This window comes from Hemitrygon akajei, chromosome 28 (genome assembly GCF_048418815.1).
Source record: "Hemitrygon akajei chromosome 28, sHemAka1.3, whole genome shotgun sequence".
Classification (NCBI taxonomy): Eukaryota; Metazoa; Chordata; class Chondrichthyes; order Myliobatiformes; family Dasyatidae; genus Hemitrygon; species Hemitrygon akajei.
Genome location: NC_133151.1, coordinates 33,187,027 through 33,208,734, shown reverse-complemented (window position 1 = coordinate 33,208,734; position 21,708 = coordinate 33,187,027). Strand labels below are relative to the sequence as shown.

The 21,708-nt window shown below is 46.4% G+C and overlaps 1 protein-coding gene and 1 non-coding gene across 2 annotated transcripts in view; one reads left to right on the top strand and one right to left on the bottom strand.

Moving 5' to 3' along the window:
* The window catches only part of LOC140717809 (uncharacterized), an 845,297-nt gene that overhangs the window by 562,621 nt on the left and 260,968 nt on the right, over positions 1–21,708 (bottom strand). The window contains exon 2 of the mRNA XM_073031531.1: positions 10,586–10,603. Coding sequence (XP_072887632.1) covers positions 10,586–10,603 — 18 coding nt within the window. The remainder of the gene's footprint in view (positions 1–10,585; positions 10,604–21,708) is intronic.
* trnaq-cug (transfer RNA glutamine (anticodon CUG)) lies at positions 19,432–19,503 on the top strand. The gene has a single exon. It is a non-coding gene; the product is annotated as a tRNA-Gln (tRNA).

Below are 21,708 nucleotides of genomic sequence, written 5' to 3'. Positions count from 1 at the left end.
TTCCAAAGGCCCGAATGCAAAGCCCCAGGGGACAGTCTCCAAACAGGTCAGCGCACTCACTGTCCCGATAACCACAGCCGCCGTCCTCTCGGTGCAATATTTTGTTTTCAGCTTCTCACAGCAAATAGCCACGAATCGATCGACTGTGAAAGCGACAGTCAGCCAGACTGAGGCCGCAGTGCTCGCAAATGTCAACCATTGTCCGAGTCTGCACACAGGAGTGATGAACAGGAATGATCCAGGAAAATAAATCAGAGCCGTTATCCTGAGCAGCGGATCGGAGATAACGACCAGCAGATCGGCCGCTGCCATTCCCACCAGGTAGCGAGTGACACATTTGGAGAGACCGCACTTTCCCCGGGACAAGATAACAATCGCCACCAAGTTCGCTGAAAGAGAGACACGGAACAACAAGTTGAGAAAATACTGATTTGAAGCCAATGTGTAATATTTCCACTTTATTGTTGCATTTATCGGTGGGAGGGTCGAAAGAGGGCGGAGAGATGGCGGAGACAGAGAAGGAGCTTATACAGTAAAATAAAGTCAATATGATCTGAATACAGATTCCTTACTAATACTAGTTGGAACATTTTCTGCCGGCGTATGGTCTGGATGAAATAAATATTCCTGAACGCTAATGGAGGGATTCTTCCATTAGACAATCATTAACTTCCATGGCGATCCCGGACAGTGACAGATAAGCCGAAGGTCCGAACCAAAACAGAAAATGCTGGAAAAGCTCATCCAGGCAAAACTGAATATGTGGAAAAAACAGTTGAAGTATCTCTCCCCTGTACTGTTCTCAGAGAGACCCCTGACACGAGTGTCATCTAGTTTCTCTTTCCATACAAGCTGCGTGGGACTTAGTGTTTCCAGCATTCCCCGAGTTTGTTTCCTATTCCAGCATTTGCCACCTCACTGACTTTACAACAGAACACTGACTGATTCCAACAGATACAGCGCAGTCCGGCACAACCTCACAGACAGACATCGCGCCTCCCAGTGAATCCATCAGAGGGAAGCAGGAGATTGGAATTCAACGTCGAGCAACAAACTCGGTTCCGTAGTCAGATGTCTGTAACATGTCAGATGTAGTTATAATATAAAACATTTCACGGTATTCATAACTATGAATCACCACATCGGTTGTGTTAATTGACTCAGCATCAACTTCATTGTGTTGTCCGTCAACTGCTTTATATTCAGTCATACCGCAGACATTTATTAAAAATCCACAACACTTTCCTGTTACAACACGGAACTTCTCACATTTGCTTAAGTATTACTGCGGTCGCTGGTTTGATTTTTGCACCTAACTCTCATATTCAAATGCAGACTATCAATTGGCATAAGCTCCGCGGGCTGTATAAACACAATATTTGCAAATGCAGTGCAGCTGCTACCAGACCAAAAGTTGAGAGCCGATCATCTCATGAAAAACCGCTGGAAGAACGATGTCTGACCCGCCCAGTCGAACAGAAATTGGCCGATTCGCTCAATTGTTGCAGCGGTTTATTTTTTAGATAGAAGTCCCAGAACCTTTAATACCGGTGATTCCATTCCATTCCTGAACTGCGGAATACCTGGACTGGAATGTGACAGTTTAAACCAGCGGTAGAATGAATCACAAGTTTGGAATTAAAATTCAACATCCACCCGCGCGAGCTGACACTGCGACTTACCGGGAATTCCAAAGGCAGTAATAAAGGGATAGTAAATGTCTTCTATCTGCCAGATGACTGGATACACCATTTCAGTGAGTATCTATGATTTCTGTTGCTCCTATCTTCACAGCTCCGGCAGACAGCTGATACATTGAAAGCGGCCCTGATTTATACTGAGGATCTGTCTCCAGAGGTACGATTATACATCTCACTAACTTTCTTAGTTACAATTGTCTGAACAAACACTTTAATTCAATACCATTGTGCCTAATGTAAATATTGGGGCGATTGGGAATATACATCAAAATTATTTGACATTACCTCAGGAGTGTCTCTAGTGGAAATAGGCCAGTAGATTTAATTTCAACGACTGAGCTTTGTCAAGGTGCAGTTACGTTTACAGATTTCATCTTTTTGTTGGCGAATTATTCATCTCCGAACGGAGACCAGCCACACTGACCGATCTCTACCTCTGCCCCTGCAGTTTCCCATTTGGAACTGTCCTTTAGTCCTTGAGTTTCTTCCTGGTGACACACGCACGCAAGCAGACACACACAAACTCAGACACACTGAAACAAATGCATTTTTTGTTCATACTGTTTATTATAAATTACTGTAATCTGCTTATTGCGCATTTAGACGGTGACGTAACGTAAAGAGTTTTACTCCTCATTTACAGTCTAGGTGTAACCCTCAGGTTCGCGCAGCTCAAGTTCCTCCAGAAAAACAGCCATCGGCCCCGACAAACTTGGTAATTCCGTTTGTGTGGATGCTGTAAATGTAACCCCAGTTACTAACACACAACGCAAAATATCAGACATTACACCAAAGCAGCTGTACAACTGTACACTGTAATGAAAATTTAAAAGAGCCCATGTCAAGCCAAGCCACGTTGGATCTCACTGAGTAGCTCTTTGTCCATCATCAGCCTCCTCCGAGCGTCGCCGACCTTCGGACCCTCAGATCCCAGTCCAAACCGTCCGGTGGTTTACCAGATCTCTCCATATATGTCTTCTCTCTTCATCTCTCAACAAAGTACCGCGAAAACCATCTTTCCCGTCTCAGAAGACACAGCAACAATCGCTTATTGGCTAACACGTATCCTGTTATCTCCAGCCATAACCCAAACATTGATGCTACAGAGAAACCGTTAACTCTGCAGTGAACATTACAAAGAAGCCATTACATTCGCAGTGAAACCTTTCAGCGCGTTATACTCTCTCCCCACCAAATTCAGTCATGTCCTCATGACGTTAAGAGAATTCTGCAAAATTTCCTGCAAAACACAAAGCCCAATCCAGGTGCACGAGGCAGTGGCTTAGCTCCCCAAAACAGTAGAGATCATGTCCAGTTGCCCAGGCGCTACGTAGGCCAACCTATCTGGTGGTCTCCTAATTCTCTGAGACCTCCGTACCTTATCATCTACCTCTTCCGGCTCAGACGGTACTGGGGATGCCTGTGGTCTATTTGGCGAGTCCTCCCTCGATCTATCACTCACGTCACCTTGCAACTCGAGCCCTCTGTCCCGTGCCCAGGCCTCGCTTCCTCTCCTTCACGAACCTACCGTAACCTATGCTGCCCAGAAATACCACCCCCTCTCATCTCACCTGACTCGGTGGGAGAAGGGTCAAAAATCTCTTCCTCAAACAATGGGCAGTTAGCAAAAGGCTGCATATACCACACATGCAGATCATCATCCTCCGAATCATTGTCACCCTCACTGTTGGGGCCCGACCCAGCCTCTCCTGCTGTGAGTCCTGCAGTCGCCATGGGTTTCCGCACGGCCGTCTTACTAGGTGTCGACTCCTAGTCGGGCTCTGAGTCTATCTGCACCTCCTGTCCCAGGGGCAACAGGTGGTTCCTATGGTGAATCTTGACAAGGCCATTCCCGCCCTTTGGTTTCACCCAGAAAATTGGTAGGCTTGGCAACTGACTCGCCACCATATAGGGTGTGGCCGTCCAGCGGTCAGCCAACTTGTGCTTTCCAGGTAGCCCCAAATTCCTTATGAGCACTCTGTCGCCGGGCAGGAGTTGGGAGAACCTCATTTTCAGATCATACCTTCTCTTATGTCCTCGACTCTGCATGGAGGCCGCGACCCCAGCAAATTCATAAGCCCTTTTCAGCTCTCTCTTCATATCAGCCACATACTTCAGATAAGGCTTCGTTGGTAAGTCTGTCTGAAAACAAAGGTCAATGGGCAACCTCGTCTCGCGCCCAAACATCAGATAATATGGCGAGCACCCGGTAGCTTCATTTCGTGTACAGTTGTATCAGTGAACCAGAAGCCCAGTATGTTAACTCCACCTGCTCTTCTCCTTGCAAGCCCCCATGAGAGTCATAACAAGAGGAGTGTTGCTTCCGACCAGAATTGAAACGCTGCTCGTCTCAACAGGGTCCAGACAAACCTGCACCAATATATCAAGAACCTCAGACACTCCCACATTGGCCTCTGACAAACTCCAGTTTCACTGACAAATTACCGTCGTATGGATAATCACCAGCACTGATACCCCAAACCTCCAGTTTTGGGTCAATGGTGTCATGGATAAATGCTTCAGATACCGGTTGGGTAAAACGAACGGTACGGAACGTGACCTGCGACCCGGTGACGAGTATGGCTTTCGCGTATATTCCCTCTATCCGTAGAGACACAATGGAGCGCGGTCCCACTAAGCCTTCAGGAATAGGGTCTTCTGCTTTCGGGAGTTCTTTGGTACATTGCTGTGAACGTGTTCCCCCAGAAACAACAGGCTGTTGCCTTAGTGGGTCTCTTCTGAGTTCCCCGACACCTCTCCTTGCTTAGATACCCGGTAACTCGCTCTCCGATGGACTTCCTGCCTCTCAAATTCCCGCCGGCTGTAACTCTCTTCACCACAATTATAGCACACGCTACCTGCCTGCTCTCTTCTCGCGGAACCCCGGCCAGCCGTTGGTCTCTGCGTCGTCCGTCCGCTTGGGATGGGGCCTTCTACCAGTGCTATCATTTGGAGGGTGCACACCCGCTGTTCTCAGCTCTGTTCTCAGTTCTCAGCTCTGTTCTCAGTTCTCAGCTCTGCCACCATCTCTTTTACCATTTCCCGGATTGCGTTGGCCCAGATCACTTCACCTCAAGGGCTACTACCGACGTCTAAAACCTGCTGACGGAGTCTTCTCGCGCCTCCCACGTCTTCTCCTCCCGCACAACTTTCTGATCAGCTGAACGAATGAGGGAGGGAGTGTGTTTTACGGGACTGTCGGAGACCCCAACCAATCATGTCCTGTGGCAGGGCGTCCTAGGCTATCTGGTCCACTTTTAACTTATCGAACTCAGCCGCCTGAATGACCCCTGGCACCGTAAACAAGTTAGCTGTATCTCCAGCCGAAAAAGATACTCGGAAATCATCCCCTTCTCCTGACGCATGATTTGAAACCCCACATCAGCTCCAGTGGGCTCTCTGTTGAACCAAATCCGCTCTCTAATGCGTCTAGATACTCAGTAAGGGAGGCAGAGGGTTGGTTCACTGTCTCTGCTCTTAATACATCAACCGCTATCACCCTCAAACTTTCAAACAATCTGTCGCATTTCGTCATCAGAGCGCGGTCACTCATCTAACAACTGATTTTCTCTATTCCACAGAAAATTCTTAGCTTCCGGTGGGGTACCTCTGCCTTTGCACTGGGCCACTTGTTCGCCATGGAGGTAAAGTCTGATGCCAGCTCAGAACTCTCACTCTTCACTGGGGCACCGGGACTAATTAAACTTCCTAAATCCGACTACGCTTTCCCTTCACTCCTCAGAAACGATAGATCCTGTCTCTGAAATCTCTGCCCCCAACTGCGGCCATCTCAGCTTGTGACCCAGCCTGCTGGGCTCCCTTCTCGTCCTCACTGACAGTATGGACAGGCCATGGTCCCGCATCACCTGGGGCACCGATGGACGCTGTCCGTTACGTCAGCGTAGTCTGAACTAAAACATGGTCTGAGCCCGCCAATTATCAAACCTGCGAGCTATGATTTCAACTTTGCCAACAGCTTTAACCATACTCAACATCGAATTAACAATTCATCCGGGTTACGAATATCAACCCCATGCAACACGCACGCATTAATTACGGCAACCCCAAGGATGCACACCACTACTGTACCCCAGCAGCACCCATACTAGCACAGATTTAAACAGGGCAATCGCACAGTATTAACGGAATTAATCCAGGACCTAGCCCCCCCCAACTGTAACCCTCATGCTCGCCTAGCTCGTTTTCTGGTGACACAGCCTTCGGCCCCGACAAAATGGGTAATCGTGTTTGTGTCGATGCTGTGTAATGTACCCCCAGTTACAAACCCACAACGCAAAATATCTGACACTAAACCATAAGCAATTAAACAATTGAAGTTTCTGATTCTTAAAATGAATATAGGATTAGTAAAGAAAATAAAAAAAGGGCCCAAGTTAAGTGAAATTCACGTTGGAGCTCACTCAGTAGTCGTTCTTCCGCCATCGGTCTCCTCGAGCTTCGACGACATTCGGACCCTCAGATCCCAGTCCACATCGCCCACTAGTCTACCAGCTCTCTCCACACGCGTCTTCCCTCTTCATCTCTCCTCGATAAAAGATCGCGAAAAAAAACTTCTTTCCAGACTGACAGACACAGCAACAATCTCTTATTGGCTAACATGCATGCTGTTATCTCCAGCCACAACCCAAACATTGCTGCTACTGGGAAACTGTTACTTCAGCAGTGAACATTATAAAGAAGCCATGACACTAGCAGTGAAACCTTACAATAGCTTACATAGGCTTTCTTAGAAAAATCAGTTGTGCTCAATCTTTGAGATTCAAGCATATACTGGTCACAAATATAATAGAAAGCACCGCAGCTATTGCAATATCAACAAGACATTTTGCTGTCACGAATACTGAAATTAACAATGATTTATTATGATGAGTACACACAGCATGTTCTGCACATCGAGCAAACACCTTAATTTGATTGAGAAATAGTACACACGGAAATTCAATGTACAGAACGGTGTGTCTGTGATGATTTTATATACTTTCTAAAATCTGTCTAGCAATGCAGCATCTGTTCTGCCTAAGCATGCCCAGGTATATCTCGACAGGATATAAAAAATTTAAGCTTACATTGAGGAAACAGTTTAAATTAACTGAATTGTGAAAGGAAATGACAAATGTATGTGTAGGCCTCCGGTAGTCTCGATACACCACGGATTTGCACCTGGGCAAGGATTGATCGATTCATTCATCCATTCATTCATTCATTCATTCATTCATTCATTCATTTATTTGTTTGTTTGTTTGCTTGTTTGTAGTTTGTTTGTTTATTTGTTTGTTTGTTTAGTTATTTATTTTGGAAGACCGACTGTTGCCCAAACTGCAAGACTCCCCTCTCCACGCCACCAATGTTGTCCAAGGGAAGGGCATTAGGGGATTAGGACCCATACAGCTTGGCACCGTTGTCGTCGAAATGCAATATGTGGCTAAGTGCCTTGCTCAAGGACACACACGCAGCCTCAGACAGGCTCGACCTAGCGACCTTCAGATAACCAGACGAACGACTTAACCACTTGCACACGCGCCAATACAGGCAAAATGACAAATACAGGCAATAACTGAAAAAGGCACATGATATTGAAATTTCACGGTGCTTTTCATGATCAACCACCCACATTCAATAGGTTACACCCAGATGTATTCAGGAAGCAAAATTTTTATTGTCCAATGTTTCCTGCTGATTTGAATTTCTCCCCCACACAACCCTTCTTATTGTACCATCTTCTCCCTTCCTTTACAATCCTGGTGAAGAGTCCTGGATCAAAATATCAACGGCGTTGTCCCCTCCATAGATGCTGCCTGACGGGCCGGATTCTTCCAGCATTTTATATGTATTACTGAAGATGTGCAGAATCTTCAGAATCTCGTGTGTTTCTCTCATTATCTCGACGTAGAAGTGTTTGTTTCTTTTTTTCGAGAGGGTAAAGGGCAAAAGAGGGTCTGGTATGCTCCAGAAGTATATTGGATGATACTCTAGGCCGTTCTGCAGCAATGAACTGTAAATATAGACTGTAAATTCGTGCAGTACAGAACATTTGGAGATGATTGATCGTGAAGTGTAATGGTTTCGGTTGGCCGTTCCCCTTTAACACATCTCTGTCACTGATTATGTCCCAATTTTAGTCAATTGCTGCTAGCTAACCAATTAACTTACATCTGGCTCTCATCAGAGACTGGGAAATAAATACGATGGCGACTCTATCACAGGTTGCTAGTTCGTTGGTCAATTCTCGTGTGATACTTCGTTCCCTGTTCCGATTATAACCGGTAGTTCTAAGTTCCGCTCTAGTTTCTAGAGAGTCCCTGTGAATCCCGTCTCCTTGTCACAATCCGTCTGGTTTCCTGCTCTACGTTCAGGTCTACGCCAGCCTCCCCAAATGAGTCGACGTGCCAGTGTCCTGCACTTGGGTTCTCCTCCGTCACCCCCGTGTAACATAACGAATTGGCCAGAATGAACACAGCGGTCACAGACCCGGTGCAACAGGCACTCGTTAGCCAGGGCTCCCTACTGGGCATACATTAGCAGCTACTCAGAGAAGTCATAAATGTTCTTCGTGCCCTGTCCGAGGATGTAAAGAAGTTCAGTGAGCAGGTTGACCGGGTATCCGCTCCCCTTACTCCGTCTTTTCCAAAAACCCAGTCTGACAAAACCGCACAGCCTGGGATGGCTTCGCCCCTTGGCTCGGCAACACAATCACCTCGAAAGCCTTACGTACCCGAACCAGAGCCCTACGCTGGGACGTAGGGAAGTGCTGGGTTTTCTTACTGCAGTGCTGTCTGGTTTTTGAGCAAGAGCCACGTACGTAAAACACGGACAGATCGAAAATTCCGGACATCATGGGGCGGTTACGAGGGGATGCCTTGACATGGGCCACCGCGATCTGGACAACCGGCCAGAGATCTGTTCCTCCTTCTCCACCTTCGTCTCCGAAATGAGGAAGGTTTTTGAACAGTCCATTCGCGGGATGGACGCCGGTAGGCGCCTTCTGACTCTCTGTCAGGGCTCGTGAAGCGTAGCGAAATACTCCGTAGAGTTCCGAACATTAGTGGCCGACTCTGGGTGGAATCACGAAGCACTACAGGAAGTGTTTCGAACGGGGTCTCTCTGACAAGATAAAAGATGAATTAACGGCCAGATAGACGCGAACAGCATGGACTCTTTGGTCTCTCTAGCCACCAGGGTAGATAATCGACTTCGAGAACGTCTGAGAGAAAAGACTGGTCACCCCGCTCCTCGGGTCATCCTACGGCCCACCTTACCATCTTCGGCCAGCCTCTCTTCCCCATCCGCTCCTAGTGTAGCCCCCACTCCAACTGTTCTGGTGAATCAGACGACACTCCTTTCAGTTCCCCAAGCCCGGATGCAGATCCAAGCTACAGTAATCTACAACCAACAGTCACTGTCCTTGACTACCTTGATAGCCTCCGGAGCTGAGGGGAATCTGTTGTATGAAGACATAGCTGCCCAGACCGGAATTCCTCGGCAACCGTTGTCTACACCTCTGGAGCACGCGCACTGGATGGAAAACTTCTGGCTCGAGTCTCTCACCGTACTCCAACACTGTCTTTGAACCTCTCTGGGAATCATCCGGAGCAGGTACAATTTAACCTAATCTCCTCTCCTCAAGCCCCGATAGTACTAGGACTCCCCTGGTTACGTCGCCATAATCCTTGAATTGATTGGTCTCCCAGGAGAATAGCCAGCAGGAGCCTGTTTTGCCACGCCAGCTGTCTGCAGTCGGCCCTATCCCCTAGGGAGGATACAGCCACCTCGCCTGTCTTTGAAACCCTCGACTTGTCCAGATTTCCCACAGAATACCAGGACCTGGGACAGGTATTCAGCAAGCAACGTGCCCTTTCCCTGCCTCCGCACCACCCGTATGACTGCGCTATCGACCTTCTCCCCGAGACCTCGTTACCTACCAGCCGCCTGTATAACTTGTCCCCGCCTGAGAAAGAAGCCATGGAGAAATATATTAGTGAGTCTCTCGCGGCGGGCATTATTCGACCCTCATCTTCCCCGGTTTGCGCTGGATTCTTCTTTGTGGGGAAGAAGGATGGTTCTCTCCGTCCCTGCATCGATTACCGAGGCCTAAATCATATCACCATTAAGAACAAATACCCACTGCCTCTTATAACTTCTACGTTCGAACCACTTCATGGAGCCACCATCTTCTCGAAGCTCGGCCTCCGAAACGCCTATCATCTGGTCCGGATAAGGGAGGAGGTCGAGTGGAAGACGGCTTTCAATACCCCGTTAGGCCACTTCAAGTACTCAGTCATGCCTTTTGGCCTCACCTATGCCCCCGCAGTTTTTCAAGCCTTGATTAACTACGTACTAAGAAACCACTTTGTGTTTGTCTACCTGGATGACATCCTGATTTTCTCCAGCAGGCCCCAGCACACGTGCACCATATCCGTCAAATAGAGGCTGGGGGAGAATAAATTTATTTGTAAAGGCGGAGAAATGCGAATTCCACGTCCCCTCGGTCAGCTTCCTAAGTTATATTATCGAGAGGGTGCAGGTGAGAGCTGATCCCGAGAATATCCGAGCTGTGGCGAAGTGGCCCAAACCCACGGACCGCAAGCAACTCCCACAGTTCCTGGGGTTTGGGAACTTCTATCGCCGGTTCATCAGAAACTACAGTCAGGTGACGGCTCCCCTTACCCGACTTACCTCACCTGCCACACCTTTCCTTTGAAACTCCGAGGCGGACTCAGCATTCGCCGAACTGAAGAGGCATTCCACGTCTGCCCCCGTTCAGATTCAACCGGACACCTCCTGTCAGTTCTTTGTGGAGGTTGATGCCTCTGACTCCGGGGTGGGAGCGGTACTGTCCCAACATTCGGGCCCTGATCACAAACTACATCCCTGTGCCTTCTTCTCTCGCCGACAAAATATTGGCGACTGGTGGGAATAAATATGGCGTTTTCAGTCGTTTGCCGATAACTAGTGGTGTTCTGGAGAGCGCATTGTCTTGTACGTTATATATCGATCTCCTGGATGGCGAAATTGATGGTTTTGCATGTGATAGAAAATGAGGTGGAAGGGTTGGTAAAGCAGGAAGTTCGTAGAAGTACTTGGACAGATCTGCAGAATAGACAGATACATGGCAGATGGAATACAGAGTACGGTAGTGAAGAGTCATACATTTTGGTAGAAGAAATAAAGATGTAGACTATTTTCCAAACGGGGAGCAAATTCATAGTCAGTAAATTCACAGTCATAAGTCATAAATCAGTAAGCAAATGGACTCGGGAATTCCACTGCAGGGCTCCATCAATGTTAAGTTGCAGATTGAGTTGATGAGTAAGGCAGGCAAATGCAGTTTTAGCCTTCATTCCGCCAGGACTAGCATCTAAAAGCACAGATATAATGAAGGTGTATCGTAAGACATTGATGAGATTCATTTTGAGGATTGTAGACAAGTTTGGGCCCAATTTCTAATAAAGGATGCGCTGGCATTGTGTGGGCTCAGTGGGGTTTCACTAAAGTTATCCCGGAATGAAAAGGTTAAAATAAGAGAAGTGTTTGCAGGCTCTGAGCCTACACTCGTCAGAATTTAGAACAATGAGGGAGTATCTCATTGAAACCCATCGAATATGGAAAGATAACTTGGATATGTAGAGGATGTCTGTCCAGTTTCTTTGACACCGACGCTGATGTCCAGCTCAATCGACCCGGGACATAGTGATGAGATCCCGTGAAAAATGTCCTTCTGCCTCCCGAACTGAGTGGTCGCAGTTGCCATGGCGACTGATTAGGGCGGTTGACAAAAGGTTCATTGGGGTTTTACTGATTATGTTCCACTGCAGTTTAAGCGGGACCACACAGAGTCAGTTGTGTCCACGTAATTAGAAATTCCTTTATTCCTTATACCAAATTCTTAATTGTGTCGCAGTCTCCTGATAAAGCTATGGAATAAAGAAAAGAAAAATGTTTATTTTATTGTGCTTCAAATCTCTTGTTATCAATTCAGGCTGTTCATTGGAAATTCTGTCGGCTGAGTGACTCTGATCATTCTTGAATTCGACTGATCATCTGCCGCCAACACGGACTGAACTACTTTCCTATTGAGACGTACATCTTCAGAATTGGCTCCCAATCTTGGGGCTCCGTGAATGTGTGAAGAAATGAGATTATTCCGGAGAGAATCGTCTCTCAATGCTTAAGGTCTTCTCAGCGGACAAATCTAGTGACCCTTTGCCGCGTCCCCTCGGTCACTAAAGGTATCCTTCCTTAGGCCGGGGCCCCTACCTGCAGGCAGGAGAACGGGGTTGTTTGGATCTCCCTTTCTCAGAGGCAATAGAGGCGAAATCTATTAACCAAAGAGAACTCAAAGAATCAAAGCACATTTATTATCAAATTAGGTATACATTATACACCTTGAGATTTGTCTGCTCATAGGCAGCCACAAGGCAAGAAACTCGAATAAACCAATGTTCCAAAGACCAGAAGCCAATGCGCAGAGAAAGAGAGAGAAAGAAGCACACATCGAGCAAACAAGAGAAGCAAGTTCACAGCATTCCGAATCAGACTGGATAACAGATCCGCTCCTGGAGCATCCGGAGTAGGCCAAAAAACTCGGTCCCCGGTTTTTACACCAACGTGACAGAAAAGCCTCTTTTTTCAACCCATTGATGTTTGTCCCGAAGAACAGCCCAGAGACAAAGGGAGAACATATGGAATGGGACGCGGTGGAAGTTAAACAGAATGTGTGACAGCAGGCCGACTGAAACCGTGTTGATTAAGTAATGCATAATACGTTCATTGCTGACATGTCGGGAACGAGGTCTCCGAATGGGTGGAAGCACAGACAGCAGAGAGATAATAACAGGATGGGGAAGAGGTGAGGAAACACGGAAAAGAATACAGAGAGACACCGGCAAAGAGATAGGCGCGATAAACATCAACAAAGAGCAGTTATTAAGAGAAACCATGTGACGTCAGCAAAGGATCGATAAATAAAAATGAAAGAAAAGAATGGGAAGCGTCCACAAAGGAACAGCGCAACACAGGTTTAGCCAATAGGAGAGTGGTGCAGCGGGAGCGGGCTGGGTCAAAGGTCATCATCTCGGTGAAAACCATCTATGACATGTCTAATTTACCGCGCATTCGCGAATCGAAACATCTACGCACTCTGTAAGCGAACTAGAGCGGTGAATTCAGGGATATTCATAAATATTTTGCCTGAGATGGAGATTCTGTGATTCTATCTTACATTTGTTAATCACAATAAAGGGTTTAATTTAATCGTGTAATGGTTAGAGGGTGTGGATAGGGATCCCACAGGCTATAAATAGACAGAGGGATTGGTGAGTGGACTGACACACTCAGGGTGAACACATCATCCGAAATTTTTGATGTGCTCTAGTTTGTTGCGAGAGTCTGGGTTAGAGTGAGAGCAGAAAGCTGCACTGGTCGGTTCATGGAGAAAATGTGAAAGATGGGAAATCCATCCTTGATCGACTGGCCAGCCCAGGATGAATAATCATTTTGCACTCACTCATGGATTTAAACAATTTCTGGACTTTGTACACGAGTTTGAAGGGTTAAACCACTCGGCCGATAGAAGTCTGCACAATGAATTGTTTACTTCTGATAGTTTCGATGATAGATGAAATCTCTGCTAACTGCGATCGTCGGAAATCACACTTGCGTCAATTGTCTGGAAGACAGCTCTGTTCACCATTATATCACCATTGTTCCATCATTCTGCAGGAGGCTTGGGTCCTGAAATATCTCCAGTGGTGCATGACTATTGTTCGACCTACTGTCTGAATCTGGTTGGTCACTCTGATTCCCCACCCTGGTGCAATTCCTGTTATGCCCAGTTAAGTTGTCCATCTTCCGACAGATCGGAGATACAAAACTCCCAGTAATTCGCTCGGAATCGGACTGAAGTGAGAATGATCCCTTCGAAATTCGAAGAGCTCCACATCGCTTCTTTCCTGTCGCATTATAAAACAGGAATATATAAATGATCTTTTGAACAACACGGCGTTAGGTTCGAATGAGTGTTCATTTCGCTAAATCTTGAAAACAAACGGTGACTGAAAAACTGGAGGAAACTGAGACACTTCTATGGGAAGGACACGAAGAAACTGACTGCAGTATTGCAGTGAACAAACATCAAGGTAATTCTGTTCACTCTCTTGTGCTCTTTCAACCAACAGCGGTTCCTCATTAGTATAGTGGTTAGTATCCCCGCCTGTCACGCGGGAGACCGGGGTTCAATTCCCCGAATGGGAGATGCTGATTTTACAGCTCTCCTTCAAGAGGAATATTGTCTTTAAAAAAAATGGAACAAGTAATTTGGCATTGAAGTGATCAGTTCATGGACCATGCGAAGGTGGAATATCTCTTCTTACTCTGAGTGCAGAACTGCAGAGTCTTCAAAGAAGAAAGAAACGTTGCGCTGAAACTGTTTCTTCGAATCTCCCTGGGAGTCTGTATCCCGCACTGTTTGTTGTTACACTCAACGACTGAGTCCATCTCTCCGCCCACTCTAAACCGTGGCTTTTGTTGTCAGCTATCAACTCTCTCATTGCGCCACCACGTTAGCAAACCAACTGAAGAACATTAATTGTCACCCTTGATCTCTTCATTTGCATCCTCATCTTGTTTTGGAACGCATAATGACTCCGGGCCGCTGCTGTGCAAAGGGAAATCAGACTTTACAAATAACTTTCTTGCCGAGGTTGACTGCACACTGTCTGTGAACATTCCTTGCCGAGGCGCTGGGTTAACTTGACTTGCTGTAGCTCCTCCCACTTCCCTTTCGTTCTGTAATGGACAACATGGATTGTGGCTGCAGTTGAATTGCCCAGAGAATTCAGGTCTTCTCAGTGATCCTGTCACCGACTATCCTGAAGAGGAGGGTTGTTCATCAATTATCCAATTACTGCAACTCTAGGGCCATACTGATGCTCTCACGAGCCTTTTTTGTATTTCCCCAGAACAGGAACACTGTAATCCATTAACGTTTCTCAGTCTCCTTCATCCTTCAACGCTGCAGATGGTGTGCATTTGGAACATCATACGCCAAATTGTTATAACCCCTAGACAGCGTTTGTTCAGACTGGAGACACCTTTTATATGGAAAGGGGATACCCTGGGACAATAAATACAGTAGGCCTGCCAGCCGACTCTGTAAATGCCATCAACAGAAGTTGTGATATCACTGATGACTTATACGTAGTTACCTACACCTGAACCCATTACCCCGTAGTTGTAATAACGGACTTCACACTCATCCTCATGATGCAGCTTCAGAGATAAGGATTCATGCAGTCCATTACAAGAAATTTAATTCCATCGTTCAAAACAGTTCCATTGGGAAGTGTAATTTATCTGGGCAGTTCAGTCCAGTGTTCCCTTCACAGCTCTAACATTGTTACCAAAATAAAAAACAGACTCAATCTTGCCCAAACCTCATCATCTCCATTTGGCCTCCAGTAGATTATTTTGGGTTCTGGTGAGGTCATAGCTGGCCGAATCTGCGTGGATAACTTATCTGACGTCAGCTCTGAACAACCTATGTACTCACTATCATCGGCTCTCTAACTTGTGTCCTCTGTATTATTTATTTGTTTGTTTATTTGTATTTGCAGAGATTGTCGGCCATCAAATTTGCTGCAGATCGCCTGAATGGATGTCGTGTCCCTTAAAGAGCTGTCAGAAACCTTACCAAAGCTCTTGACTGGCTTTTCTGTGTTGGTTGGGGTGGCTGTGCCTGCGATGCTGAACCAGAACTTATTCTCCACCTTCCCTTTCCTCAGCACCATAGATCTAGATTTGGCTGGTTTGAAACGCATCCGGGCCCACTCCACCAGATTTTCGAGCCCCTGCAGAATCCCCCGGCATCCCGTGACTGATTCTGTGGTGACTGTAAGGTCATCCATGAATGCCCTGATGGGTGGTTTCCGTTGAGTGGAATTCATTCTGTGCTCTCTGCACTCTGGTTCAGCAGACTTAGTGAGAACGTTCATGGCTAGGGAGAACAGTGCCACTGAGATAGTGCATCCTGTAATGATACCGATCTCCATTTTGTGCCAGTTTGATGTAATTGCTCCTGTAGAGACCATCACCAGGAAGTCGCTGTAATAATCAGAGATAAGGTCTCTCATTCTGCTCGGGACGCAATGTTTGGTCAGTGTTAGCTGTACCAGCTTGTGCGAATGGAGCCATGTGCATTTGAGAGGTCGAGCCACAACACTGGCAGGTTGCCCTTGTTCTCTCTGGCCTCCCTGATGAACTGTTTCACCACACCAGCTTGCTCCAGACAGCCCGGCACCCCTGAAATGCATCTTTCTGGACTGATGCATCAATATAGGTGTTCTTTGCTAGGTAGGTGCACAGCCGATTGGAAACGGCACTGAAGAAGCTCTTCGCCTCGACACACAGCCGGGAGAGGATGCGGAACTGGTCTATCTAGGTGGCGTTTTCCTCCTTCGGGAGTCACACCGCTTCAGCCACTCTCCACCGTTCTGGGATCTTCCCCCTTCTCCAGAAGACTCGCAGCATCTTCCACAGACGCAGCAGGAGTTTGTGCAATTCGTGAACACTTTGTACGATGTGCTGCTTGTTCCTGGAGTCGAGCTTGTCCTTGCTTTGCGGTTGACCTCTCTGACTTCCTTTAGCTGCAGCTCTGACATGTCGAACTGCACATCCGGTTCAGGGGGGTCTATTAGGATGTTGCACTCTCCCAACTCCTGCTCTCTTTCAGGATCACTGTAAATCTTCTTCAAATGTTGATCTATGTCTTCCTACGAACAGGCCAGTTTCCCACTGCGCCTCTGCCCCAGCAACTCCTTGGTGTATCTGCAGGAGTTGGCTATAAAGCAGCACGTTTTCGGGCCCTTTCACAACGCCACCTCCGATGCCACTCTGCCCGGGGGAGGGCCTTGATCTTTTTTCGTAGTATGTACTTCTGCTGCGTCAAGCTGATGCGCTCCTCTTCTCCTACCTCACCGTCACACAGCGCTGCTCGTCCGCCCTCCCTCTCGGGCACGCCGAGGGTATTTTTCTCCTTTAGATTCATCGTGGTTTTTGTGGCGTTCCTCCTCACAGAGGACACATATTGAGTTTCCAGTCCGTTCTGCCCCGGTCGCTGTCTCTTCGGGCTGTCACTGACTCTTCAGTCGTCACCACTCTTTTCGTGGTTGTCACGCAGTCTTTGCTGGCTGTCGCTGAAGAACTCAGGGTGTAAGCTGTGTACGTACATCTACTGATGCCTCTGTACACACCTTCAGTGATGTCCCTGGAATCATCGGGTGCTTCGGGCATATGATTCATAAATAAAGATACTGAATAAATTTATCAAAATCCACAGTTGTTGTACTCATTTACGTGAACAAAGGATTGTGGGCTGAATACTTTTTCGAGGTACAGTACTATAACTTCTCTCGTCCATACTTCCCAGATCCTGTCTATGATAATGAAATTAATGACATGGCCTTTATTTCCAGACTAAACATATCCCTACTCGGAACTAATTTGAAACATCTCGTGTTCTCTGCTCACGAGTTCCAAAGTGCTCGTCCACTTCCAGTTTACTCCACTTTCTGTCCAACATCCAGGGAGACAATTTATGTACTGGCACAGAACGCTCTGCTGGACGCATTCAAAAAATTCCATCTCTAATCATTATACACAAAGGCAATCCGTTTATAATCTTTCAAAATTTAAAACTTTAAAACCTCTCAGCTCTGGTGTCAAACCAATGCCCTCTTGTTTTGAATCACCCCCTTCCTGGGGAAACAACTAAGCCTCACATTATCCATGCCACGCATGCTCTTATATACATGGCTTAAATCATTCCTCGACCTACATACCAGGGCATATGCAACTTTCTTTTAATAAAGGCCCCTATTCCAGCAACAACCTGCTGAATCTCTCCTGCATTCTTTTTATAATTTAATACCAACATTTCTATGGAGGAATGAAGAAATTTACGCAGAATATTCTCAGAAACACCTCAGGCACGTGTTATATAACTGCAACAACATTCCTTATTCATTTATTCACAAAATGCCTTCACTGATGAAGGCGTTCGGCTAAACCTGATGATCTTCATCACACTCTCTACCTGTGACAGCCGTTCATTGAACTGTGCACTTGTACTCCTCGGCCCCTCTGTACCATAACACTCCCCAGGGCTCCATCCTACACTGTATAAATCCAACACTGGTTTCATTTCCCACAATGTTGTGCTTCACACGTATCTGGATTGAAAGCCGTTGGCCATTCCTTAGCACACCCTGCTAGATCAACCCCTTGCACTTTTATATCACTACCTGCACGATCTACACTGCTGCTTATTTTGGTATTGTCACGAACCCCGTAACTGGGTCACTTACCAGCAAAAATAGAGAGGTCCGTTGAAGTCTGATGGTACTATTTTTAACAGTATTTATTAGTAAAAATACACAAAAATAATATCAATGCAAGCATACAGATAATATACGTCGTCAATACTAACTCTAACAGTGCGGGTATAATAATAATCAATAAGTAATAGCTGTATCGTTGTCTAGGGGATAATGTATTGTCCGATGGAAATATAAAAGTCACTCAGTTCATGCAGGCTGCAGCCTTGGTTGGAGTCGAGAGAGAGATTTTTAGAAACTTGCCGGCTTTCCTTTTTATGATTTCGATCCGTCGGAAGTCTCGTTGGTGTGGCCGTTCACTTGTGGCCTCTCCTTTAGCTAAGCCGTTCTTCCATGATGAGCCCGCTACCCTGGCAAGGGAGGACGCACACTGGCCTTCACCGGCGTTTGCTATAAAACGCTGTCACTGGCTTTCCAGTGTTTCTCCTGGTGCGTCTAAAGGGGTTGTTCCCCAGACCCTTTTTTTATCCTTACTCACGGGGTCTCAGACGTTAATCAGGTTGGGATGATGCAATCCCTCAACCAGCCCACTCTGGTGATCCCCTGAGGGGCTTCAATGAATAGTACAGTACTCAATACACAATTCCGTCTCCAAGAGACAATAGCCGTTATCAGGGGTTTTGTTTTCGCTGAGGCCAGGACACATTCCAACCCTTGTGGATTCTCTCTCATTTCCTGGGTCCCAGATCCGAATTAATAGCGATCTTGCGATTCTCAAAAAGGAAGGGGCTACTTTGTACCTTTCGGCCCCTCAGAGTTGTGGCACATTCGTATCAGTATCATTTGCAAACTAATTACGCCTTCTACTTTCACACCCAAACCATTCATAAAGAGCACAAACAACACATTGAATTGAACGTAATTGAGTTGAATTGAATTGAATTTAATTGACTTTATTTCTTGTATCCTTCACATTAGGAGTACGAACCTTTACGCTACGTCTTCGTCTAAATGTGCAATGTGTAACTTATATAAATTTGTAATTAAAAGAAGGATACTGATGTGAGAATGCTGTCTTGGACTCTACAGTTCAGCATTTAATACCATAGTTCCATCTCGGCTGGACAAGAAGCTCTAAGTCCTCGGCCCTGACCCTGCCTTGTGCAGCTCTCCCAGTCAGTCTGCATCTTGTATACCTCTTTCAAGTCACGTCTCATCCTGCTCCCTCCAAAGAGAAAACTAGTCCTTTCCTCAACATGTCCTCACAAGACATGCTCTATGAAGTATAAAGTTCAATGTCAATATACTGTCAATGTTTACACGTGTCACCACATACTACCCTCAGATTCATCTTCTTTTTTGTTGTTCGCATAAGCACATCTGGTTTCATGGTGTAATGGTGAGCACTCTGGACTCTGAATCCAGCGATCCGAGTTCGAGTCTCGGTGGAACCTGATGTTATCCACAATGGATTATCTGTGAGAATTTTAGTGAGAGGGCTCATCGGTCGGGAGACCAAGCCTTTGTGTCTGATGGCCCTGCAGAAGGACTGAGTACGAGCTCCGTGATGCTGACGGAGGATACAGTATTTTCGAAATTCGAAGACATTCGTGATGTTTGTAGTTTATATTATTCTCCTTCAGTTTTTTTTTAAGAAAGTGTTTTCTTTCTTGTTGGCGTCATGTTATTTTACTGGGGGGGGGGGGAGCTGGTTGGGATTTGAAATCTAATATTCCTGTTGGCGTTTTCTGGTTTGAGTGATCATAGCAGATGAATGTGTGGATGAGGAGCTGGTGCAGAGTCAGGGTTTCAAGATTCTGGATCATAGATTCATGGAGTCATAGAAAAGTACAGCACAGAAACAGGCCCTTTGATCAATTTGATCTGTGCTACATCATTTATGCTGCCTACTCCCATCGACCTGCTCTGGGACCATATCGCTCCATACCCCTGCATGCACGTACCTATCCGAACTTCTCTTAAATATTGAAATCAAACTTGCATGCAACACTCATTCTGGCAGCTCGTTCCAACACTCTCACAACCATCTGTGTGAAGAATTTTCCTTTCCTGTTCTGCGTAAACTTTCACCTTTCACCCTTAACTCATGCCACCTGATTGTAGTCCCTCCCAACCCCCGTGGAAAAAGCCCGCTTGTATTTACACAATCACTGGGACTTCAGCTGTGCAGGGGTGATCGATACCAAAGGGATGGTTTGCATCTTCACTGGAAGGGGGTGGTTGTCTGTATCCTGAGGTTCATTGCTGTTTTTTTTTTAATCACACGTTTTCTGGCAAACGATCATCGCAATTCGCAAACAAGAGAAAATATACAGATGCTGGAAATTCGAGCAACAATCACAAAATGCTGGAGGAGCTTCACAGGCCTGGCAGCATCTATGGAAAAAAGTACATCTTCCGTAAATACTGTCTGACCTGCTGAGTTCTTCCAGCAATTTCTGTGGGTTGACCATCGTACGTAATAGTCTGTAACTTCCCTTTGGAATTGAAGACAATTCAATGTGGCTGAACCGAGGCGAGGCGGCGGATCCTTTGCTGAGAGCGAGGAGGACACAAGCTTCGATCGATGCCAGCGCCCTGCTGAAGGCCAAATGGAGGTGACGAGGTTCGGGGAAAATTGAGTCTGTGTTTTACTTTGGTAACAATGTTAGATCTGTGAAGGGAGCACTGGACTGAACTGCCCCGAGAAATTACACTTGCCAATGGAACTGTTTTGAACGCTGACATTAAATTTCTTATAATGGACTGCATGAATGCTCATCTCTGAAGCTACTTCATGAGGATGAGCGTGAAGACTGTTATAGCAACTACGGGTAATGGGATCAGATTTAGGTAACTGTACGTACAATACCAAAGTCGCCAGAAATATCACAACTTCTGTTGATGGCACTGACAGAGTCCGCTGGCAGGCCTACTGTATTTATTGTCCCAGGATATCCCCTTTCCATATAAATGGTGTCTCTAGACTGAACAAACGCTGTCAAGGGATTATTACAATTCGGTGTATGTACAATCAAATAGATACCATCTGCCAGCGTTGAAGGATGAAAGAGTCTGGGCAACGTTACTGGATTGTAGTGGTCCTGTTCTGGGACCGTAGATAGACAGAGAAAGCTAGAGAAAGCAGGATCTCCCAGTGGCCACACATTTTAATTCCACGTCCCACTGTCCGGCAGAGAAAGCAGGATCTCCCAGAAGCCACAGATTTTAATTCCACGTCCCATTCCCATTCTGTTATGTCTATCCACGGCCTCCTCTACTGTCAAGATGAAGCAACACTCAGGTTGGAGGAACAACACCTTATATACCGTCCACGTAGCCTCCAACTTGATGGCATGAGCATTGTATTCTATAACTTCCGTTAATGCCCCTCCTCCTCTTTTTACCCCATCCCTGATTTATTTATTCCCACCTCTCCTTTTTTCTCACTCTGCCCATCACTCGTTTGCCTGTTCTCCATCTCCCTCTGGTGCTCTCATCCCCCTTTCTTTCTACCTAGGCCTTCCGTCCAATCATCCTTTCTCTTCTCCAGCTCTGTATCCCTTTTGCCAATCACTTTTCCTGCTCTTATATTCACCCCACACCCTCTTATGTTCTCCTATTATTTCGGATTTCACCATCCCCCTCCTACTTTCAAA